This window comes from Amaranthus tricolor, chromosome 4 (assembly GCF_026212465.1).
Source record: "Amaranthus tricolor cultivar Red isolate AtriRed21 chromosome 4, ASM2621246v1, whole genome shotgun sequence".
Classification (NCBI taxonomy): domain Eukaryota; kingdom Viridiplantae; phylum Streptophyta; class Magnoliopsida; order Caryophyllales; family Amaranthaceae; genus Amaranthus; species Amaranthus tricolor.
In genome coordinates this window covers 4,539,427-4,561,341 of record NC_080050.1, presented here as the reverse complement: position 1 = coordinate 4,561,341, position 21,915 = coordinate 4,539,427, and the positions used below count along the sequence as shown (strand labels likewise).

General features: G+C 33.9%; 3 protein-coding genes across 12 annotated transcripts; 1 reads left to right on the top strand and 2 right to left on the bottom strand.

Moving 5' to 3' along the window:
* Window positions 1–20: 20 nt before the first annotated feature.
* On the top strand, window positions 21–4,452 carry LOC130810509 (pentatricopeptide repeat-containing protein At1g02150). Its single transcript, XM_057676599.1, has 2 exons — window positions 21–599; window positions 2,810–4,452. The coding sequence occupies exons 1-2, from the start codon at window positions 234–236 to the stop codon at window positions 3,989–3,991; spliced, it is 1,548 nt and encodes a 515-aa protein (XP_057532582.1). The 5' UTR covers window positions 21–233; the 3' UTR covers window positions 3,992–4,452.
* Window positions 4,453–5,623: 1,171 nt separating this feature from the next.
* LOC130810511 (protein SENSITIVE TO PROTON RHIZOTOXICITY 1) lies at window positions 5,624–11,075 on the bottom strand. 5 transcript variants are annotated; one of them, XM_057676608.1, is made up of 3 exons: window positions 11,056–11,075; window positions 9,890–9,931; window positions 5,624–7,219 (listed from the first exon to the last, which is right to left on the bottom strand). In XM_057676608.1, exon 3 carries the CDS (start codon window positions 7,181–7,183, stop codon window positions 5,765–5,767), a length of 1,419 nt encoding a protein of 472 aa, XP_057532591.1. In that variant the 5' UTR covers window positions 7,184–7,219; window positions 9,890–9,931; window positions 11,056–11,075; the 3' UTR covers window positions 5,624–5,764. The 5 variants fall into 5 exon arrangements, with proteins under 5 accessions (XP_057532591.1, XP_057532590.1, XP_057532588.1 ...); XM_057676607.1 differs by lacking the exon at window positions 11,056–11,075 and adding an exon at window positions 10,507–10,675; XM_057676605.1 differs by lacking the exon at window positions 11,056–11,075 and adding an exon at window positions 10,507–10,674 and having other exon boundaries at window positions 5,624–7,225.
* A 3,022-nt stretch (window positions 11,076–14,097) lies between these two features.
* Window positions 14,098–21,637, bottom strand: LOC130810247 (uncharacterized). Of its 6 annotated transcripts, none has more exons than XR_009041006.1 (7): window positions 21,253–21,637; window positions 18,109–18,279; window positions 16,625–16,859; window positions 15,796–16,018; window positions 15,524–15,705; window positions 14,919–14,997; window positions 14,098–14,539 (listed from the first exon to the last, which is right to left on the bottom strand). XR_009041006.1 is itself a non-coding variant. In XM_057676230.1 (5 exons), the coding sequence occupies exons 1-5, from the start codon at window positions 21,550–21,552 to the stop codon at window positions 15,603–15,605; spliced, it is 1,032 nt and encodes a 343-aa protein (XP_057532213.1). In that variant the 5' UTR covers window positions 21,553–21,637; the 3' UTR covers window positions 14,098–15,602. The 6 variants fall into 6 exon arrangements, 1 of the variants encoding a protein (XP_057532213.1); XR_009041005.1 differs by having other exon boundaries at window positions 14,919–14,975; XR_009041004.1 differs by having other exon boundaries at window positions 15,545–15,705.
* Between the last annotated feature and the right edge of the window lie 278 nt (window positions 21,638–21,915).

The following is a 21,915-nucleotide window of genomic DNA, read 5'->3' as shown; positions in this document are numbered from 1 at the left end:
ATTTGAATTATAATAATCAATTTGTTCAATAAAAAATTATCAATCAAAACAATAGGGAGGGATATTAATACTTAGGTAACATTTATAAAGATCCTCAAATTTTCCCAAAATGACCCCCCAAATAACAAACAAGCCCTTTATCTTCTTTCATCCTTCCATATTTTTCCAGGAAAACCAAAGACAACAACTTTGCTTTTCCTCAAGAAACTAAAATTCCCATTAACTGCAAAAAAATGATGCTTCAATCTACAACTTCAGCATCAAGTCCCCATTTTCTGTCCTCATCTCTTACATATTCACACAATTTCCCATCTAGGTCTTGCTCCTTTATCTCTTTGCCCAACTGTAGACCCTTAAATCACTCAATTCAGTGCTCAATTTCTCAAGTTTATAGCTATGGAACTGTTGATTATGAAAAAAGACCAATGCTAAAATGGAATCATATTTATAAAAGGATTTCTGTGATGGAGAACCCAGAAATGGGGGTTGCTTCTGTATTGAATAAATGTGAAAAAGAAGGTAAGAAATTAACTAAATGGGAACTTTGTAGGATTGTTAGAGAGCTCAGGAAGTTTAGAAGATTCAGACTTGCTCTTGAGGTACTTTAATCAACTCCCTTTTAATTATTTCTTGTGTTACATATTTTACTTGTTTTTGGTGGGATATGGAAAGTAGGAATTAGAGAGGGGTTTTTAGTTAGTGAGTTATCTAGATTATTATTTGTATTATATTGATAATTTTGTTGGTTATTTTCCTTTTGATTCAAATTTGGGATTTGGGATTTGGGATTTTGGTTGTGGTGTGGGTGATAATTGATAATTATTAGTTTTACATAAAACAATTGTTTATTTTGCATGTTATAATTTTTATGTTGGTATGATTTTTATGAATTGTTGATTTGAATGTTCTTATTATGTTGTGAAATCTGGCATTTTAAGATAGAATTGAGAAGAAAAATTATGAACAAGCAATGTCAATGTGTTTTTGAGCAAACAACAAAAACAAAGAAAGGAAAAGGAAAAGGGAAGACAAGTGGTTTAAATGGGTATCTTAAAATACCACTTCAAACATCAAATTTGTATTTCTTACATGTAATCATACTCAATTATAACTAAATACTTAGCATTCAAACACTCACTACATTTTTGTCTCTCTAGCTCAAACACCTTCCATGGTGTTTGCTCACAAATGGAATACAAAGTACTCTTTAGATCTTTTAGTGTTTGCACTCCTTCCCATGTGTTTTGATAGTTAATCTTAGCTTCAAGTTGAACTACTCAGCTTGAGCTATCCTCAACTAACAATGGAGACAACTTCAAAAGGATTGTTCTCCCTTAATGGTTGTGTTCTTTTCTCACTCTACACTCTAGAGTTTCTCTTGAGGATGATTAAATATCAACAAGTATTCACACTTTTAACATACATTGATTTTGGTTTTCAAGCAAGACCCCTTCTTAAAACCCACAAAAGCTTAGAGGAATCGTTCCTAGACTTCCCTAAAGTCGGAATGTGTGCAAGACCTAAATCCTAATTTTTTGACAAAGAGTGCCCATTCAAGCACATATTGTGCTCGTTCAAGCACTCTCTTCCTACATCCTCAAGTATACCCGCATAGGGCACAAAAATCCATGTTTGATTGCTCGTATATAAGTTCTCATTACTCGATCAAAAAGCTCGTTGGTGCTCGTTCAAGTATGGGCTACCTAATGTTACTTCCTACTCATTCGAGCAGCCATGTCCATTGCTTACATGCTACTCGTTTGAGCAGCCTTGGCCACAAGCTACTTTAATGTTGTCCTCTTGTTCTTGTTGCTCGTTCAAGCAACCTTTTCCAATAACATTTGCATAGACTCGCCATCAATGTAGGCCTTCTAGTGCTTGTTACTCTTGGCTAGCATTCCTCCAACGCTTGGTCAAATGTGCTCACTGCTATCTTATTCGACCCAGTGTAACATAATTCGCTTTGAATTCATGATTTTCTCAAATTGACCCAAAAATAGCCCCAAGGCAACCATAAATTACTTTTTCCGATTCGCGATTCGTGGCTTGGCAGGTTACTAGTGAATCTTGTGACAGTGATCCAACCTCCTCCACTTTGTAAGGTTTGGCTCTTGCAATAATAAATTATTTGATTGAGTGAGAAATTCCATGTTTTAGTGATGATAGTGTACTCTTATCATTGTCCGACAAGGATAGCTGAAATAGTTTCTATGCATGATATATGAAGATTATTCACTAGGAGTCTAGGACTATATGAAATGAGAATGTAACAATTAATTAAAAGATTGAATATGACAAGTCTTTCTTGTGGTTAGGCATTGTATCCGTTCATTTTGGTTCACAATGAAACTATTGACTATAAGTATGATTTATTACGTTCTTTGCAAATTCTTAGAACCGCATTGAAATTAAATTAAATTGAACATAAAACTAACTAAAAAGTGAAAAAATGTGAGTGAAAGGGAGTTGAAAAACTTACTAGAATTGGATTAAAGTCATTTGCTTGAGTTTACTACATCATTAAAGCTGTGATAGTTATTCTTTTTGTACTTTTGATTTCTTTATCGGCTGGAATTGGTGAACGGCTGGAATTCATGCTAATATGCTTTTTTCCATATGCCTTAGGATACTTAAAGTATGTTGTAGTTGATCTAGCTATTTGATTTTCAATGCTTTGTCATTCTATGCTGTTTACTGGAAAATAAAATTTGGGGTGATACTTAGCTCGTTAATTTACAGATCGCTTAGGTCATAAATTCCGTAACGTCTGCCTGACTAATTACAAATTGATAAATTTGCACACGACTAGGTCTATGAATGGATGAATAACAGAATAGAGAGGTTCAGATTATCCAGCAGTGACACAGCCATTCAACTAGACCTAATCGCCAAAGTTCAAGGCGTTTCAAATGCCGAAAATTATTTCTTAAGGTTACCTGATACACTCAAAGATAAGCGAATCTATGGGGCTCTCCTGAATGCCTATGTAGGGGCTAAAGAAAGAGAAAAGGCGGAGTCTTTGATGGAGCGGATGAGAAATAAAGGGTACATTGTTCACTCGCTTCCCTTCAATGTGATGATGACTCTTTACATGAAATTCAACGAGTATGATAATGTTGAAAAGCTGGTTTCCGAAATGAAGCAGAAAAACGTACAACTTGACTTATACTCTTATAATATTTGGCTTTCTGCTCGAGGGTCCCAAGGTTCGGTTGAAGGGATGGAACAAGTTTTTGAAGAACTAAACTTAGCGCCAACTATTATTCCCAATTGGACTACTTACAGCACTTTAGCTGCTGTTTATATCAAGTTGGGGCTTCTTGACAAAGCAGAAAAGTGCCTTAAAGACCTCGAGACGAGAATCACCGGACGAGATAGAACACCATATCATTATCTTTTAAGTCTTTATGGAAGCTTGGGAAACAAAGACGAGGTTTACCGTGTGTGGAACACATATAAATCGATTTTCCCAAATATCCCGAATTGGGGTTATCATGCTGCCATCTCTTCACTAATCCGGTTAGGCGACATTGAAGGAGCTGAGAAAATTTATGAAGAATGGCTACCCGTGAAGGTTTCGTATGATCCCAAAGTCGCAAATCTTCTCATGGGATGGTATGTAAGGGAAGAACCTTTTGAGAAAGTTAAGAGTTTCTTTGATCGAATGGTTGAAGGAGGCGGGAAACCGAATTCGGGCTCATGGGAGATTCTCGGAGAAGGTCACATTAAAGAGGGGAGGATTTCTGAAGCTTTATCTTGTTTCCGGGAAGCTGTATCTGCAGAAGTTCCGAAAATTTGGAAGCCTAAACTCTCGAATGTATCTGCGTTTTTGGAGTTATGCGAACAAGAAGGTGACCACATCAACAAGGAAAATTACGTTTTGTTGTTGAAGCAACTTGGTTGCTTTCAAGATGTAACCTATCGGACACTTTTAGTCGAACATGGTATAGAAGTCGGAGATAATGAAGAGCGGTTTGTGTCTGAAAACTAACCCGAGATTGGCATTGAAAGTGAAGAGACTGAAACCGAAGAATCTAATATGCTTCTGTCTATTGCAGAGTAACGAATGGTTGTCGATGATATGTGTTCATTTGTGTAATGGTTCTATGTCAGATATCTATGATGCATGATGTCATTTGCTGTAAGAGCCAGTTCCAGAGCTCGGGGAGGTCAGATTAATACCATTCCTGCAATATTCTACATGGGTTTTTGTCCTTTGCTATAAATAGCCTTTCATGACCTCGATTTTCTCTTGGATATCTCATCTCTATTGTATACCGAATTGTCTCTGTTACTAGTTAGGTTGCATATCAGTTGTGCAACATGTAGTGTGCTTGGTCATGTATATGATTTTGGTTTTATTTGCTATCACTAGAAGATCCTTGAGATGGAATTTGTATGAGTTTGTACTTCTAAATGATGATTATAGTTGATGCTTCACAATTTTGACAATTAGTGTATTGATGGTTTTGGTGTAGGGTTGTTATATAGATCAAAATTGCTTACTAAATTGTCCTTTGTCTTGTTTTTCTTATTATTAAGGGTATATCCAAATACCCTCTCCAATCTCCATTATAGTTGCAAAAGTTTATTATTGATGCGGTATATACTCGCTCTGTATACTTTTGAGTTTGCATCATATGACTCAAATATATAAAAGCTTTTAGTCATATGATGTAAATTTAAAAGGACGGAGAGAATATTAAATATGGAAAAGCTTGAGTATTTTAAAATGAGTTGAACGGTGAATTTTAAAAGGCACTAGGAAAGAGAAAAACTAGTATAAATAAGAAGGGGACGAGCAAAAGATATCAGATCTTTTATTCACATATTACGTAGAGTTTTATATTCGCTATGGTGTAAGCCTCTTAAAAATTTGTGTTTTTTTTTCATTGTAATACGTTGGATTACATTCAATATGTTACATTTACATCTTAAATAAGTTCAAAGCATAGGCAAATCTTTTTCTTGATACGAATGAATAGACAGATCTTAAATAAGTTCAAAGCATAGTATACAATTTCAAATGCAGACACGATTATAGTAACGGTTGTGAAATTATACCGTCTTGGCCTTATCGAAATCAGCAAGTCTTGTATATGATATTGTCTCGACGAAACCATATAAGCTTCCCATTTAAAAACTTTTAAAAATTTAATTTATTAAATTGAAACACAATGTAACATGACATGACATATTTGATAATTGTCTTTATTTTTTTAAAATTAAATATTACGTCAGTCCATATTAAGCCGTCTTACGGTGAGACAGTCTTCTTATGGAGAATTTATTTATCGAAATAAGGGATGTAGTTTGTGAATAGATATCAATGCAAAATGATAACCCCAATTCACTCATCAACCCGATAAGAGCAGTTAATTTCAAGTCGAGTTCGCCATCAACCCTCTAAGAGAGGGCATTCTGAAGTCTTCTAATAACTGCATCACCGTGCCATTACCGAGCCCGTCCCTTTATAGTGCACACAAGGGAAAATGAACCAGCATAACCAAATCACCTTCAAAAGGCATATGCAAAGATGGAGCGATAACTCTAGATACCATCTTGCTGCCCCAACACTTACATATTGAAGCAATATGAATGAAAGAATGCAACACACAAAAAATTACTTTAATGTGCAATAATCATATAGAAAGCCTTTATTCAAGCTAAGAAATTACAGGAGCTCGAGTACATCCAATTTCGATTCCAGTCAGGATGATCGAAGCTCCTCTGCACAAAAAAAATATTTAAGGCGAATCAAATACTAATCAACATCGTTACTTACGCATAGCATGTCATCCTTTTCTCCGGGAATAAGGAACGAGAATGAATTTGCTGTATCGTCAAAAGCAGTTTGCGGGAAATCTTGAAGCCCATTAAGACTATAGTCGTAGTTTAGCAAAGAGAAGAGAGAATCTTCGATATTCACCCTCGTATCCATTACAGTCGGGGCAACATTTACGTTAGCAACACTCGACCCAAAGCTAAATCCCATATTTGGAGCATTATTGGCGGTCTCGCAGCTTTCTACAAGATTTGAAGGCCCTGATGTTCCTTTATGCTCCTCGCAAGGAATGGCGGGAGTATGGCCCTGGAAAAGTGCGATATGCCCGAAAAGTTTGTCTTTCCGAGAGAAGGTTGTGCCACAAGAACACAGCCATTTGTCCCTGCCACAATGCTTTTCATGGGTCTTCAGATCAGCAATAACCGAAAATTTCTTGGTATGGCATCGGCTACAAGTATAGCTCTTATCACAATGAGTTCTTTTGTAATGATTTTTCACACACAAAATAGTTTTTAGAGGCTGAAATTTCTTATGCTCCTTATTCCTCTTGCACCCGATAAACGGGCAGGAATACCGCTTTAGAAGAACCTTTTCCGAGCTAGATTCCTTATTAGGTTTCGCCAGAGCAGCCGGAGTTTTGTACTCGTCTCCGTGACCTCTCATGTGCATCCTCAAATTAGCATCTCTTTTGAACCCCTTTCCGCATATGGTACAAAAGTGCGTATGAGGTGCGAGAATTTCTTCCTTTTCTAATTGCAAGATTTCGTATGATCCGGGAGGAAGGTGCTCTTCTTCCTTACCCTCGTCGTCTTCTTTCAGTTCATGATCATGATGATCTTCTTCCATGTTGCAGTTCATTTCAGTCGCACAATTCGCCATTACATCCACCGGCTTTGGATTCTCCACGGGTTGAACCTCGGCAACAATTTGCTGTCCTTGCCCTACATTGTTTTGTGACATTAATCCGGTGCTGACATTTTCCGCTGAAGGAAAAAGAACCCTATTTAATTGCAAGCCGGGAGTGACAGCAGAAAGGTTGTGCTTCATTGACGGAAGAAGACTGCCAGCGGTAGATATTAACTGGACGATAATGGAAGTAACATCGCTCGTGATTAGCTGCTGCTGCTGCTGAATAACGAGCTCGTCTTGGTTGCCGGGAACTTGAGCCCTTTGTCCAGCGATCATATGAACAAGCTCTTGAAGTTGGTGAATTTTTTGTTCCAAGAAAGATAGATTGTTGAGCATTGTTCTAGGATCCCAATTACCTTCATCGGGCATTTGACTCATTTCATCCCCATCTTGTTTCAGAATTTTATCCGGGTTACCAGAATTGGCAACAAGGAAAGGCGACGACTGAGAGGATTGGTTAAATTTTGGGAATGCAGGATTTATATTCATGTTGTAGTCAAGGATAGATAGATCTTCCCAACTCGGCTGCTCCTGAGAACAAAAAGTGGTGATTAACTGACGGTTCATAGATTATTCGAGATTCATAAACACTAACAATCAACATTCAAGCAAATGAAATTCTTTACTTTTCGAATGTGGACAAATTGGTTCAGACTATCAAGAAAGATTCTCTAAAATTTTAACATTTAACGACGACAATAGAAACAATTCATTAACCCAATGCTATTAAGTGACTTCCACCTAAGCGGTGTCTGGGGGCGGATGTACGTAACATGATCTTTAGAGATAACAATCAACAATTAAGCAAAAAAACAAGTTTTTTAACTTTCCAAAGAACAAATTGATTGAAAAGATCAAGCTAGATTTTTAATATTTTAATGTTTGATTGATAGATATAAATCATTTTAAGCATTTCGAAGCTTGGGAAAGGGGGAACATAAAGATGCGCAGGAATGGAGCCTACATGCTAACACCGAAAAGGTTCTTATTAAGGAACCAACTCAACCAAACGCTTCAACTTATGGTTAAGACCCCATGATATGTTATATACTATACCACATCCCCCTTATAAGAGGGTTCTTTGGGCTAGAATTATGAATGCAGTACATGCCCTCTACACATCCAACGCTAAATATTTCATTTGAAATGAAAAGTGAATAAGATTTGAATGACCTTTCGTCATGTGAGCTTTTGATATCAAGTCAAGAAATCAGCTCAACCAAAAGCTTAAGTTAAGAATTTAACCATAAGCTTAGTGCCTGGGATATGTTTTCTACTCTATCGGTTTTGTGGTAAAAATTCAAGAAAAAATGAATAAGAGAGTAGTTGAAAAAACAACATTTTTAAAAGGTAGTTATTTGAAAAAATAAAAGTGATTTTATGAGGTATTTTCATAGAAAAAGTCCTTCAATTAACAATCAAACTTATACATGAATAACGCCACAACCTTAGAAAGAGAACAAGATAAAGCAATCCCTACATTCATTTTCAAAAGCTACAATACATGCTTATTCTATAAGTCATTCGCCAATACAACCATGGAAAACAATAACGGCCTGTTTGGTCAGTGGTACCAAATGGTGGGAATGGGATTGATTTATAGCGTAAAATTTCATCAAAAGTTCTATGTCATTTCCATGGTAATGAAACTTTGATCAAAAAAAAAATTGTTTACAAATTTCCATTACCACCTAATACCATCTCGCCCAATGGTAATGCATTGGAATGAATTTTATGAAGAAAATAAGATGATTGAAGTTAGACAAGAATGGTCATCAAGGTAGCCAAGAGATTTTTTAACCAAAATTACACTAGTTTTCATTCTCATTACCACTAGGCTGTAAGAGCTTCCAAGCAAATAGATCTGCATTCCATAACGATACAGTAACGACTAACGGAGATAGGTTGGACTAGGCTCAGCACAACATGTCTAGATGTTATAATAAGGTACCGGGACCTCATTGAGCACAAGATATCACACAACTATTTACAATAGCCTCACATAGGAGTCAAAAGCTACAACAGACCTACAAATTACAATCACTTGTATACCCTCACATGATTTTCATCGATTTGGAGAAGGCATATATCGGTACAACAAAGTACCAAGCGAAGTCTAAAGTAGTACCCGACTAATCTCTATTCCTTATAGTGGATTATTCTCCACTCCTATGCTATGTTACTTGGACTCAGGCACTGTTGGATACTGATAAGTGTCCAAGTGTCGGATACTGATAAGTGTCCAAGTGTCGAATACGTCTAAATATTTAGTTCTACGCCTAAAATGAAGTGTCTAAGTGCCATACCAATGTCCAAGAATCAAGGATCGGACACGGGTACGTGAAGCAAAATGAAGAGTCCGAGTAAAATAACTCCTATGTAATTTTTGGCTCATATTGGGAGACTTTCAAGTGAATCTATGCATCTAATCTAAGCTTCCTTTTAGTCACTTCTTGTTTATTATTATTGGATAGCAATTAGATCCAGGCAAATCTCTAACAACATGAATACTTAACATTAAAGTAACGACACCAACAAGCTCAGACAATTAAAGAACAGCCCAATTAGAAACCTGCACAAAGGAACAGCAAGAATATACAAGTGCAATAATCAAGATTTATCCAATAATTCAATTTCACCTTCAACTAAATCAAAGATTATTAGAGTTGATTTTTCTCAAGTACATCACCCAATAAAGACCTCAACTTGGACAACATCTAGGATAAATCCTATGTTCGATCGGATACGAGTAACAGATTAAGACCAAGCATCAAGATGTATCAATCCAACTTAAACAACAGAAAAAAAAAATAAAAAAATAAAAAAATAAAAAAAAAATACAGCAAGATTGCATAAGAAACTCAAGAAAACAGATAACAAGTTCTAATCTTTATCCAATTTAAGGTCAACAACCAACTTGAATTAAACTTAAACACCAAAAAAAACTAAGTGAAAATCATTATAAATTGCATCAAAGTTCAAGAAAACAGATGACAAACTTCTATTTTAGGCTAATTTGAGGTCAACCCACAATTTAAAACCCAATATTTTTTCAATTTTTACAGACATACATCACAGATCTTCCTCTTAAAAAAAACCCCAGAAACTGAAATAAATCAAACAATCAAAAAGAACAATTTTTTCAATAAATAAAATCATTATCTTCATTTTTACAAATAACAAGAGAAAACTCACCAGATTTAGGGTTTCAAAACTCCTTTTTGTCAGCTTTGTGCCCTATTTTCCATCCAGAGAAAAAAAAGTTACCCAAATGTTGGAAAGGGGAATCAGAGCTCAACAAGATTTAATAAATAAGCACCAAACAAATAAAAAAAAAAAAATAAAAAAGCTAAAAAATCAAATGATTCAATGAATTAGTAGTAGCACTTTGGCAGCATTATTCTGGGTTACCCCAGTTACAGTTATACACTATATGGGACCCACATGAGTCAACTATTTGATCATCACCGTTTATTTTCCACTACATTCAGTCCCAGTCTCAATCAGCACCGTTTGTTGATGGGTCTTTTTCTGAGTATACTATATCAAAAATTGATAGCACTAAAACATTATTAACAACCATTAATGTGTAATTTGGTGATAAATTTATAATTAAATCACAAAATTTACATCTATAAACAAAAAACAAAAATGGGTATAGAGGAAAAAGCATTATAATTACCCAATATGAAAAAAGTTTTGATCTTTTGATTGATGGCAGGAAATTGTGAGTTGTTTTCACACTAGAAGAATCAAATTATGAAGGGCAAATAAGTAATAAAGGGGGTGAGAAAAAAAAAGTGAGTTTGTACTTTGCTGGTTGTAGGAAGCCATGGTTTGACACCTGCAAGCTGCAAGGAAGGTTCCCAAGAGGGAAAATCAATGAGCCATTTAAGTTGCTTGGAATAACTAAAGTCAATGCCAACAATTTAATGATATACCCAATTTCATTGCTAATCTAAGGGCAATTCACCATTTATTAATACCGATACTTGCAATTGTCTATGACATATTTGATTAATATAGTTTCACAAATTCTGAAAGACCATTTGAAATCTGACCGACTCTTTAGAGGAAAATGTAAAGCAAATTACTCAGTGAACATTAAGGATATGTACGTAAGCATTTAAGATATTATAAGTATTGCATGCTTATTCGATGAGCATTAAAGGATATTGTAAGCAGGCATTAAGGATACGGTAAGTAGACATTAAGGATGATGTAAGTAGACATTAAGAATAATGTATATAATCATTAAGCATACTATAACTAGGCATTTAGGGATACTACAAGTAGCATTAAAAATATAGTAAGTAAGCATTAAAGATATAGTAAATAGGCATTAAGCTTTAATGAATTACATATTTTGTTTTCTCTTGTTGATAATGGTGATTACATATTTTGTTGTAGTTTTTTTTGTTAGTTATGTGTGGAAGATTCTCAATTTTGGATGTATTAATTTATTTACTTTCAAGACTATTTTCAAGACTATTATATAAGTGGGATATTGTTGATTTTGCTTCATTCACGTCATAAAGTACTTATAATTTAAGGGGATGTTTGATAATTAGCTTATAGCTTATATCTTTAGTTTAGTAGATTGACTTATAACTTTAGTTTATGAAATTAGCATATATTATACTATAAAAAAAGTTAAAAGTTAAAAGTTAGTATAAAATACAGTATTTATAACTTTTTAGTTGCACATAGAATGCACTATAAAAAAATTAAAAATTAACTTTTAACTTTTGGCTTTAAAATTGACTTTGGAAAGCTGTTTTACCAAACACATATACGTATTGATTATCCACATCAAAAATCAAATAAAAAAGAAAACGTTACCGTGAATAATACAATTTTTTGTTAATTTCCCTATAGTAATACCAACTATTGATTAACCATGAATAATATCAACTTAAAGAGGTGTTTTCCTAGAAAATCCCTAACATGTAAAAAAAATCAAACTATGAGTGATTATAAGATAAAAAAATTGATAAATTAGTTAATAAACTAAAGTTTGTATTATTCTAGGAAAATACCCCCTTAAGTTGGTATTATTCATGTTTAATCAATAGTTTGTATTATTATAGAAAAATTAACAAAAAATTGTATTATTCACGGTAATTTTTCCATCAAAAAATTAATCTAAATGTCATTTAACAAAGAATACTCTTATTTGACACACAATGTCTTTTATTTCTATTTTCGTTAGGTCTAAGATTTATGATTCTTTGATTTTGAATTAAAATGGACTACATTAAAATAAGTCGTTAAATTAGGTCCAGTCTTACTTGACATACTTAAAGTCGTATATACTCACCCTGCCACATTCACATACATTTGACCTTTCAAATCCTTTCCTAACTAGAAATCGCTTAATAATATTTGAATAACGTAACGTATCTACTTACTCTTATCTGATATATTTAAAAGTCCAAAATTAAAAAACAACACATGTTTAGACTTTAGAGTATTGAATATGTATGATAAAAATTTAGTAGCCAACTATAATTTACTTCATGGTTTGTTGGCGTGGTGGTTTATGATTTGGGCAATGACATGATCATAGAGAAAACTAAGGATTTTTCCTCCATACAATTAGTTTCTTAGGTTTGATTTATGGTTGTAGATTTGCTTAGGTCACCTTCAATGAATTTCAAGTTGAAAAAGTTAATTTGAGTGGATAATAGTCCAACAAATATTATATAAATATAGAAAAAAAAAGGCTAATACTTTTTTTTTAATTTAGAAAAAAAAGCTAATACTTTGTCTTCTTTTAACATTAGTAAAGTTTAAGAAGACAACATTTTGTATGGCTCATGATAATTTCAAAATACATATATATATATATATATATATAGAGAATATTTGACATCTTTGTTAAGTGTGTTTATTGTCCAGTTTTCAACAGAAAGCCTTATGTAAATGAATAAAATTTACTTTTTGTACAATTTTAAAGTAAATTTTAAATATTAATATCTCTAAATGCTTCATTAAAAATTACAAAAATGGAAAATAATAAAATTTACAATTAGACAAATTTAACAAAATTTCACATATACATGAATAGTTTTTAATGTATCTCTTAAAAATTTTAATTACATTTTTCTCTTCCAAAGTGAAAAATCTTAGGTGAAAAAAAAAAGAATAGAATATAAAACATATGTAGAGATTCACTTAATTGGATTTATCCATACATACTTATTGAATCTTAGCTAAAAAATCATTCTATCTATGGTTATAATAACTTTTTATACGCTCTCTCCAATTTACTCTGTTTTAATTGTGATTTACAAAAATATTAAGACAACAAGAAATCACAATAAAAATGTGTCTATATTTACAAATTTGGAGGAGACTAAAATAAAAAAACTTTTGTGTACAAATTAAAAAGGAAACTACTACAAAAAGTTGTCCACATGTATTAAGGAGGAACCACAACAAAATAAGGTGCCTACAGATGTCAAAAATCATTACTTAAGGTAAAATTGAGATAATTAGGGTGAATTGGCTTAAAAAGAAAATTAAATATTTACAAAAAATTAAAGTATATAATTATAGGGTAGGTTGAGAGAGGAAAAATTTAAATAAAAATCGAATCCAAAACTTTTACCCAAATTATTCTTAATAAGCTATACAAACAAATTTTATTCTAATAAGTTATTATAAAATTGTACTTCAATAAGTGTCAATTGTCATGAATGTTTCCCACGTTTTTTGTCATTGTTAGTCCTTAAAATTGCATATCGAACTATCTTTATTATAATAATTATATTGATATATTATTATATATTCTCATTTATTTCATTTGTTTTCAATTACTTTTTTTACACTATTTTAGCTTGATTTCAACTAATATTTACACTTTTACACCTTAAAAAAACCAATTGTTTATTGAAATACAATCTCATATTCAGAAAATAACAAGATCAAAATCTTAAACCCAACAATATAAACTTGACTAAAAAACTAAAACAAATCAGCACAAGAAATAAAATATATTGACATGAAATATTCTTACACATAATTTTTTTCATCTAAAAAAATAATTAATTTTTTCATTGGGACTCTTACAATGCTAAAGTTTGTAGGTCCAAAAAATCTCATAAAGGAGATAAAATGACGAAAATGAAGCACTAAAAAATAGAGCAAGTATAAAACAATATGGACCCATTAAAAAAATAAGAAATATTATTGTAAATAATATAAATTTTCTTTAATTTTTCTATATTAGTACAAATTTTTGATTAACGATAAATAATACCAATTTAGTGAGAGTTATTCTAAAATGATAATAACTTTTATTGAACACTAATTTAGCTTTGTTATTAGTCAAATAATTTGTTGTAAACAAAAGTTAGTATTATTCGGAATAAACATTAGTAAATTAATATTATTCATAATTAATTAAAAATTAGTATATCATATAGAAATCAAGATAATTTTCTCGTTGGGACTCTTGTAGAGCTTAAAGTTTGTAGGTCCAAAAATCCCATTACATTAAAGGTAGATAAAATGATGAAAAATAAAGCATTAAAAAACAGAGCAAGTATTGGACCCATTTATGACGAGTCCCTCCCAAAAATGACATTTGCAATGACGAAATATTGATGTATATCATATGAAAGCTGCATCCATACATCTTTACCACATTGTTCCACGACAACACCATTCATCATCATACAAAATTTATCCAGCTTTTGCAACTGTGCCAAGAAAAAACGACACATGAACGAGATTTAGACCGTTTGAAGCGATGCATCAACAAGAGGCTTGCAAACGAGTTTTCTCGATGGTTGTAGGTAGATTACTTGCTTAGAGCTTTCAGTGTCAAATGTGCAATGCCTACAAAAAGAAGGGTGTAATTGTAACATATTTGTCATGATTGGCGGTTACTAGTGATTAAGTCATAGTCATACTCATAATCATTAATCCAGTATTTTTCACTAGTCGGGGTTCAGGAAGGGAGGAAGGTCACGGACAGACCATACCCGTACCCCTCCAAGTAGAGGGCATAGAGGAATGCACGCACTGAAATACTCCCCAAAATGATGGGCCCTGGTAGGGCCCAGTTAATGTTTAATCTTTTAGTCTCCTTTTTAACTAGTAATCTCGTTGTAGTTTACGAATGGAGTAATATTGTTCATATTGAAGTCAAAATTGAACAACTTTTACAATCCAATTTTGAGTAAATGTGAAGTTCAAGGTACAGAGATAGACCAACCAGCGTATCTTATGTCATCCCATCGTTGAAAATTCACTGTTCATGGAAAATGGCGACCTGCACAGTACAGTTCAGTCTCCTGTGTAATGATGTAGATATCAGAGAAAAATATCTATACAAGGTTTTCCCACTAGCAAGACATTACTCAAGCACCCCTATCACCCATAATTATAAACTTCAATTATACAACATGAACAAAAACAAAAATGATAAAATGTTTGTAGTAGAAAAATCTAATGTTCCCAAATAAAAATCTACTGTATATGCATGGCGCAGGTCCCACGGAAAAAATCTAATGTTCCCAAATAAAAATATCATGATTATATATCAAAAGCTGATAATGTTCTTGAGCCAAGTGCCCTCACGTGCAGGCACTAGAGGTGTTCATTCGGGTCATCGAGTTGTTTTCGGGTTAGGTGTTTTGGGTAGGCTTGAAATCGGGCTTTGAATCCGTATTGTTTTTTACATAATTGTAAATCATTATTGAAGTCGGGTCAAATCAGGTTCAGTTACAAGGTCGGGAAGATTTCGGGTAATCGGATCAGTTTTGAACACCTCTAGCAGCTAGCTGGCCCGCTGGGAAAAATTTAGCTAACAGAACGTACCTCAACGTCAGATATACTTACTTGCACCCTCAAATTCATGAATTTAATCAATTGAGTCCTACATCTGCAACTTAACGATTTAGCTTCCTTTCAATAAGCTGAACAATTTAGCTATGGTAACCGAATCATTCGTTGTGTCTCTTTTGGATAACCACTCATCTTTAACATGCACATCAACGTCCCTACAAAGAAACATGAATATCGTCTCAGATCTAACCACTTGTTAAGAGATATACAACACATATGGATAACATTACCATTAGTCGTCTTACCTCCTCAAGGAAAGAACTTGGTAGTTTCTTCTAAGTTCAAAACTGTATTTTTCAAGGGCTTCTTGGACATATTGTTTTCCCACAATTCGCACGGAAGCTGCGTTTAACAAATGCTCCAGAGATCCGTGTTTTTTAATTAGCTTAAGAGCAGTCTTCCGACCAAAACCAGGGACCAGATTCTGGATTCCAGGAACACCGTCAACTTCATCGCCTATAATGCATCCTACAACATCGAATCTCCTTAGTTCTTATAGAAGAATTTGCATAGTCACGTACAACAAGCATCCATAGATTACTCGTCTTATTTATACTGAGCTAACGGCTCCGCAAAGTTATGGCTATTCTTGTTTCAACAAATATTTATGGTGAGCAAGTTCTTATAGTATAAACCATTAGCACACTGAGAGTCAGATCGAGAAAAAAATTTCTTGACGACATTGCTTTATTGTAATTTTAACATTGATCCAGTATTACAGTTGTAAAATTGTAAAATAATTTTCCATATCATAAGCATAAAAAAAATAGATAAAATGGTGTCCTTGCACTCCACAAAGAAATTTCTGAGCACTTTCTATTCCTTCCTCCTAGACTTCACAACCTCCTTTGGCGAAGACCCCTTCATATAGCCCTAATGCCTTAAATTACAAAGCTAAAATGAAATACTTGAAAATAGGGAAAAGCATAGTTGGCATAGCCCTCAGTTCCAACACAAATATGCAGGAAAGTCAAAAAAACAAGCTGTAAAGACGGGAAAACCCAGCATACTGAAAGAAAAGACCAACACAAATGAATTGAACTTGTAGATAACAAAGGAAGAAAAAAAACTCACTTAGACTTAAGTCAGACTGTGGGTCACAATTATATTGAGCAAAATATTGCTTCAGTGTGTAAAATGACCACCTTTTGAGTTCTGGCACAGGTTGAACAAGTTGCACATCTTCTGATATCAATTGCTTGAAATCTTTATCTGGCGAAGCAATGACCACTTTCATTCCTTTATCTAAGACTTGGTTAGTCAGCGTAGCTATAACATCATCTGCTTCCTGACCTTCAATTTTCAAGATCTGAAAACGTTTAATTTCATTCTCAGAAATGACAGACATCAAAGCAGGATCAAGTATCCTGTTCATCTTGTTGAGGATTTCAACACTAACCAATCTGTTCTCTTGTCTCTAATTTCGATTATTGGAAGCCGAATACCTCCTCCGTCCCTATGAGAATGCACTCAAAATGTTTTGGGTGAAATTTAGTGAAAAGGGAAATTGGGTTGGAGAATAAGACAAAAAACAAGTTGATGAATGATGATAGAAATGAGTGGTTAAGATGGAGAGAGATAATAAGTTTGTGAATGAGATTAAAAGAAAGAATGTGGGACCATTGCCAAAAAGGGAAATGGTACAAAATGATCGGGATAAACTAAAATGGAAAGTGATGCAAATTGAGAGGGACAGAGGGAATATCACACAAGAATATTAAGCTTTTGGCGGAATTAAGCACATTGGATATCATTAAATATTGTAGCTGCATCTACACCAACCAATCACCCACTGCTCGCTCAAAAGGAGCATTTATAATCAACAAAAAGATTTGATGTCCTATAAGGATTTGGGCCAACTCAATGAAATATCCAAATAATTTTTAGGACTTTGTTAGAGTGAAAGATTCGTCCAATCCCCTTTTCTTCTCCGTTTCCAGGTTTTTGTTTTGGCCACGAGAGCTCGTGCAACTTTTGATACACTTGTGCACAGTGAAAAATAAGAACATAATCTTTACAAGTTTTTTGAGTTATAGTCTTCATAAAAAATGACATGAGGCGCAACGAGACGGAAAGGAAATTGGAGCCTAGGCATAATGTGCACTTTCCGGCTAAATTAAAATTCTAATTATTTTTAAGGGAAAAAGTTATTATAAAAAGAGAACAACATACAAGGTTAAGGATGTCTCCATTCATTCCTACAAAGATCATCAAGAGCAAAATCTGAAACAAGCAATTGGACTTGGCCCAAATTGTGGCTAGGAATTTGGCTCTCTCCCAAACAACATCTAATGGAAGAGCTCTAGCCCTTAAAATTTAACTAGTCTTTCCATCCAAATGGTCCAAAGAATGGCAAAGAAACGAATGTAAAGGATACAAAATGTTTTTCCATCAAATTTTCCAGCCAACAGTTCCATAACAAATACTAGTAATATTAAGGATTTCAACACTAGAACATTGCATACAATCATGCTATAGCAAGTGCATAGATACCATCTAAGATCCTTGAACCACCAACTTTACAGAAATAAACAGTTTAATAACAGTGGCCAACTTACCGGCACATTACAGTCCTTCAGAAAATCAACAATAGTTTGCTGGGACCTTCTGATAGGAAGCTGTTCGAGTCCCTTTGGAGTATATATGCGCCTTAAAAACTTTATCCTGTGTGCTTTATAAGATGGTAGTATTTGTTTCCGATATTCATGGCCACCTTCTCCATCAAATACCTACCAAATAGTATATCCTGTCAATCTAAAAGGACAATGGCACACACACACCTAAAGTTACAACAATAAAAATTGAAATAATTGCTTGATTAGAGTCTAAGTATAAAACATAACCACTAATGTTACCAAGATCCCCAGGTTAGAAATAACTTTGATGAACAGATTGAATTTCAATGACTATGACAGTGTTTAAAGGAAATAAAACAAATGCAAAAGAACACAAGGATTTAAGGAGGTTCACCCAACAATGGCTACGTCCTCCGTGGTGTGTAGTTACTTGCTTATATTATAACAATTGAGAAATACAACTCTTACAATGAAGTATTACAAATGATGTAAAAGAATGCAAAGGCTATGTGTTTAGGCTTGGGGTTTGTGTTTGATGTGTTTGGATGATCACTTAAGCTCCCTATTTATAGAGCTAATTGCATTTAATTATAATACATACTTAATACAATAGATTAAAGACATAATAAACTGCTCCTCATGAAAACAGAACGTCAAAAACAGCATCCTAGGCTCAGCAGCAGAGCCGCTCGTTCGAGCCACCAGGCTGCTCGTTCAAGCGGGTATCAGATGGCAGCTACTGACTTCTCCTCACGAACTGCTTGTTTGAGCATGAGACGTCAGAACCTACTGTATTGCACTGCTTTTTATGCTCGTTCAAGGCAACATACCCTACTTGGATGCCTCGTTCAAGGCATCGTGTGTAACATCAGAAACTTTTCAAATCCTCATTAAGAATCATTCATCACACTCCATAATTCACATGCTTAAATTACATACTTTCAAAATTCCCTCATAACTTCAAAGAATTAAACCACGAACTTAAACACCACAATCAATCACACACATTAAGTCACTAACTTAATTCACCCATTAGACATCCTCATAGGATCCATCCCATGAGTCACACATGAACGCACACTTGAATGGTGCACTCGAGTCACACCGTTAATCTCAACAAAAATAACATGGTGCTAAGCAAGAACAGTGTGTTCTTGTTTTCGTAACTGGTAATTTTCTTCCGAAGTGTTCAAAATTCAAAGAAAAAACAGAGTCAAATGGAAAACTTTTAAATGAGAAATAATACAGCCAACGTAACAAAAATTCTACAAATGGAGATTTAATGGGGAAGAGAGGAGCTAATGAGGGGAATAGCTTTACAATGAGACTTTAGTAGACTAACAATGACCTAGGAGAGTGGTATTTATAGGAAAGCATAGGCAGAGGCATAGGAAAGACACCACAAAAACAGCCAACGTAACAGAAACACGCAGAAGCTCGTTCGAGCACTTGCTGCCAGGCACCTTCTGGTTGGTCAGCTTGCATGATCAACGTGTCCAATGGTCCCCTATATTCCCTCTTTCCAACCTACACTTCTCCTAGTCTGATTTCTTGCCTTGCTCTCCAAGGTTTACACCAACCAATGATTGCTCAATCATTGGTACTTAGATTATTCCCCCTCTAACCAATGCCAAGCAAGCACATGACCCTTCTCTTACCATACTAACACACTTAATCAATTGCTTTAATTAAGTCCTAATTACTTGGTGAATCAAGTCACCTCTAATCCTAACATGTATTAAATAGTATATTGGCTTAACAAGATTACAAGGCAACCAATTGGCATAATGCTATTGTTTTTCTTACACTTCTAGATAGGCCTTCGAAGTCCAAACCTACTCTATAAAAGAATAAGGTGCATCAGTAAAATCGAACTAAAACGAGAAATGGTTCCCGTCCTCAAATTAAGGACACCTTGATTTCTTGAAGCACACTTCAATAAGATTCTGAAATACCCGGTTCCACATGATGAATATTATCCCGGAAATATGTCAAAGTGAATAAAGCATTAGTCAATACTCAATACTTCCTAGTTCCAAGTTCCAACATCACCTTGAAGAGCAATTGTTACCAGCACAACAACACTACATGAGCCATGGATTTGAAGATTATGACCATTGTCCATTACTAATAGAGTTAAAGACTACCCATCTTGTTCTAAGTTAGACTATTGAATTCTCAGAAACCATAATCAAGCACTATCATTTCAACTATAATTAAATTCATTTAAGAAAAGTATGCAACAACACAAAAGCTACCTAATTTCCCACATGGGATTCAAAAGCTAAATAAAAATTAGAAATTCAACTCTAAATTAGTTGTTAAACCCATATCACAAGCAGGTTCAGTGCCCTATCTGTTCATGTTTCTGAAATCATCTTTACTAAAATTACTTACATACAAGTATGAAATTTAAATATAACCCACAAACTAAAATTGGAAAAGAATGTTGGGACAAATCAATGGTGAAAACCATTACTAAATACAAGATCGATTATGTTGAATTAGAAGAACAAATAAAAGACCCTGATTCCACTGCACGAGAGATAATCTAGAGAACGAGAGCGATTAGATCTTCTAAATTAATACGTGTATTCCCTAAAGTGATGACCCTTAATGTTTTCACCTTTGATTTTCTCTGATAATGGGATGACAGGATAAAACAAATACGTATAACTTAGAAACCACAACAGCTATACATAATAACTTGTGACTAGTATTAAGCACATCATAGAATACAGTCATAAAATGAGGCCCACAAGGCCACGAACTATTAATACATTCAATCCCGAAACGCATATGACAGTTTCATTAGATTATAGTGACATAAATATTTAAATATAAGCCGAATTTTCCGCATGATATCCAAAAATTGGATTGAAAAATACAGAAATTCAACTCTAAATTGACCACTAAACCCAACTCACAAACAGGTTTAGTACTGTTTTTGTGCATGTTTCAGAAATCATCTTTTAGTTACATAGAACTATAGAAGTATGAAACCGGAAAACCCCCACAAACTAAAATTGAAAAACAAATAAGATAAAATAAACAATCATATCATTTCAAAATCAATACAATTCAATAATTCACCAACAAAAAAGGGAAAAAGAGAGAAGAAATTACAGCAATGACAGGATGATGAAGGCTAACTTCAGACAAAAATAGAGAAATCCAATGGGCAAAAGAGTGCAAACTAGGAGTATTTCCTTTGTAACAAATAGGATTTACATCCAAAAAGAAAACCCTTTCCTTAGTTTTTGTTCTCCCAATTGGGTTTTCAGGAACTGAAGAAATATGTTCATCAATTTTTTGAATACTAGAGGAAACTGAGAATGTTATTGGTGGTTTTGTGAATTTACATTTGTGATTTTGGGGGAAAAAGATGATGGGTTTGTGTAAGATGGTTGATGCAGTTAGCAACATTTTATCAATTCACCAATTCAATTGTTCGCTCGGATTAAGATTGGATTTGCTGTTGAGACAGGTTTGGTTAATGAGAGCTTGGACTCAAAAGTATTGAGCCTTGACAAGAGGTGTTTAACGGGACGGGTCGATTCAACGGGATAAAGATCGGGTTATATTTTAACGGGTCATTAGCGGGTTGGGTTGATAACAGGTGGGGTCATTAATAGGCCTTTGTGTAGAGGGTCAGGTCGGATCGGTCGGATAATTATAGGAATTGGTTGTAAAAATTATTTTACCATTTTTTTTATATTTTTATATGATATTATTATATGCATAGTTGAATTAGCCCAATGGGCTATAAAATATAATAAAAACACTAGT

Excerpts from the sequence above, each read along its gene's own strand:
- LOC130810509 (XM_057676599.1), top strand. The coding sequence starts at position 234 with ATGATGCTTCAATCTACAACTTCAGCATCAAGTCCCCATTTTCTGTCC. Across the intron at positions 600-2,809 it reads GATTCAGACTTGCTCTTGAG|GTCTATGAATGGATGAATAA; the intron begins GTACTTTAATCA and ends GCACACGACTAG.
- LOC130810511 (XM_057676608.1), bottom strand. The coding sequence starts at position 7,183 with ATGAATATAAATCCTGCATTCCCAAAATTTAACCAATCCTCTCAGTCG.
- LOC130810247 (XM_057676230.1), bottom strand. The coding sequence starts at position 21,552 with ATGTTGCTAACTGCATCAACCATCTTACACAAACCCATCATCTTTTTC. Across the intron at positions 16,019-16,624 it reads ACAGTCTGACTTAAGTCTAA|GATGCATTATAGGCGATGAA; the intron begins GTGAGTTTTTTT and ends TCGATGTTGTAG. Across the intron at positions 15,706-15,795 it reads CAAGTTCTTTCCTTGAGGAG|GGACGTTGATGTGCATGTTA; the intron begins GTAAGACGACTA and ends GTTTCTTTGTAG.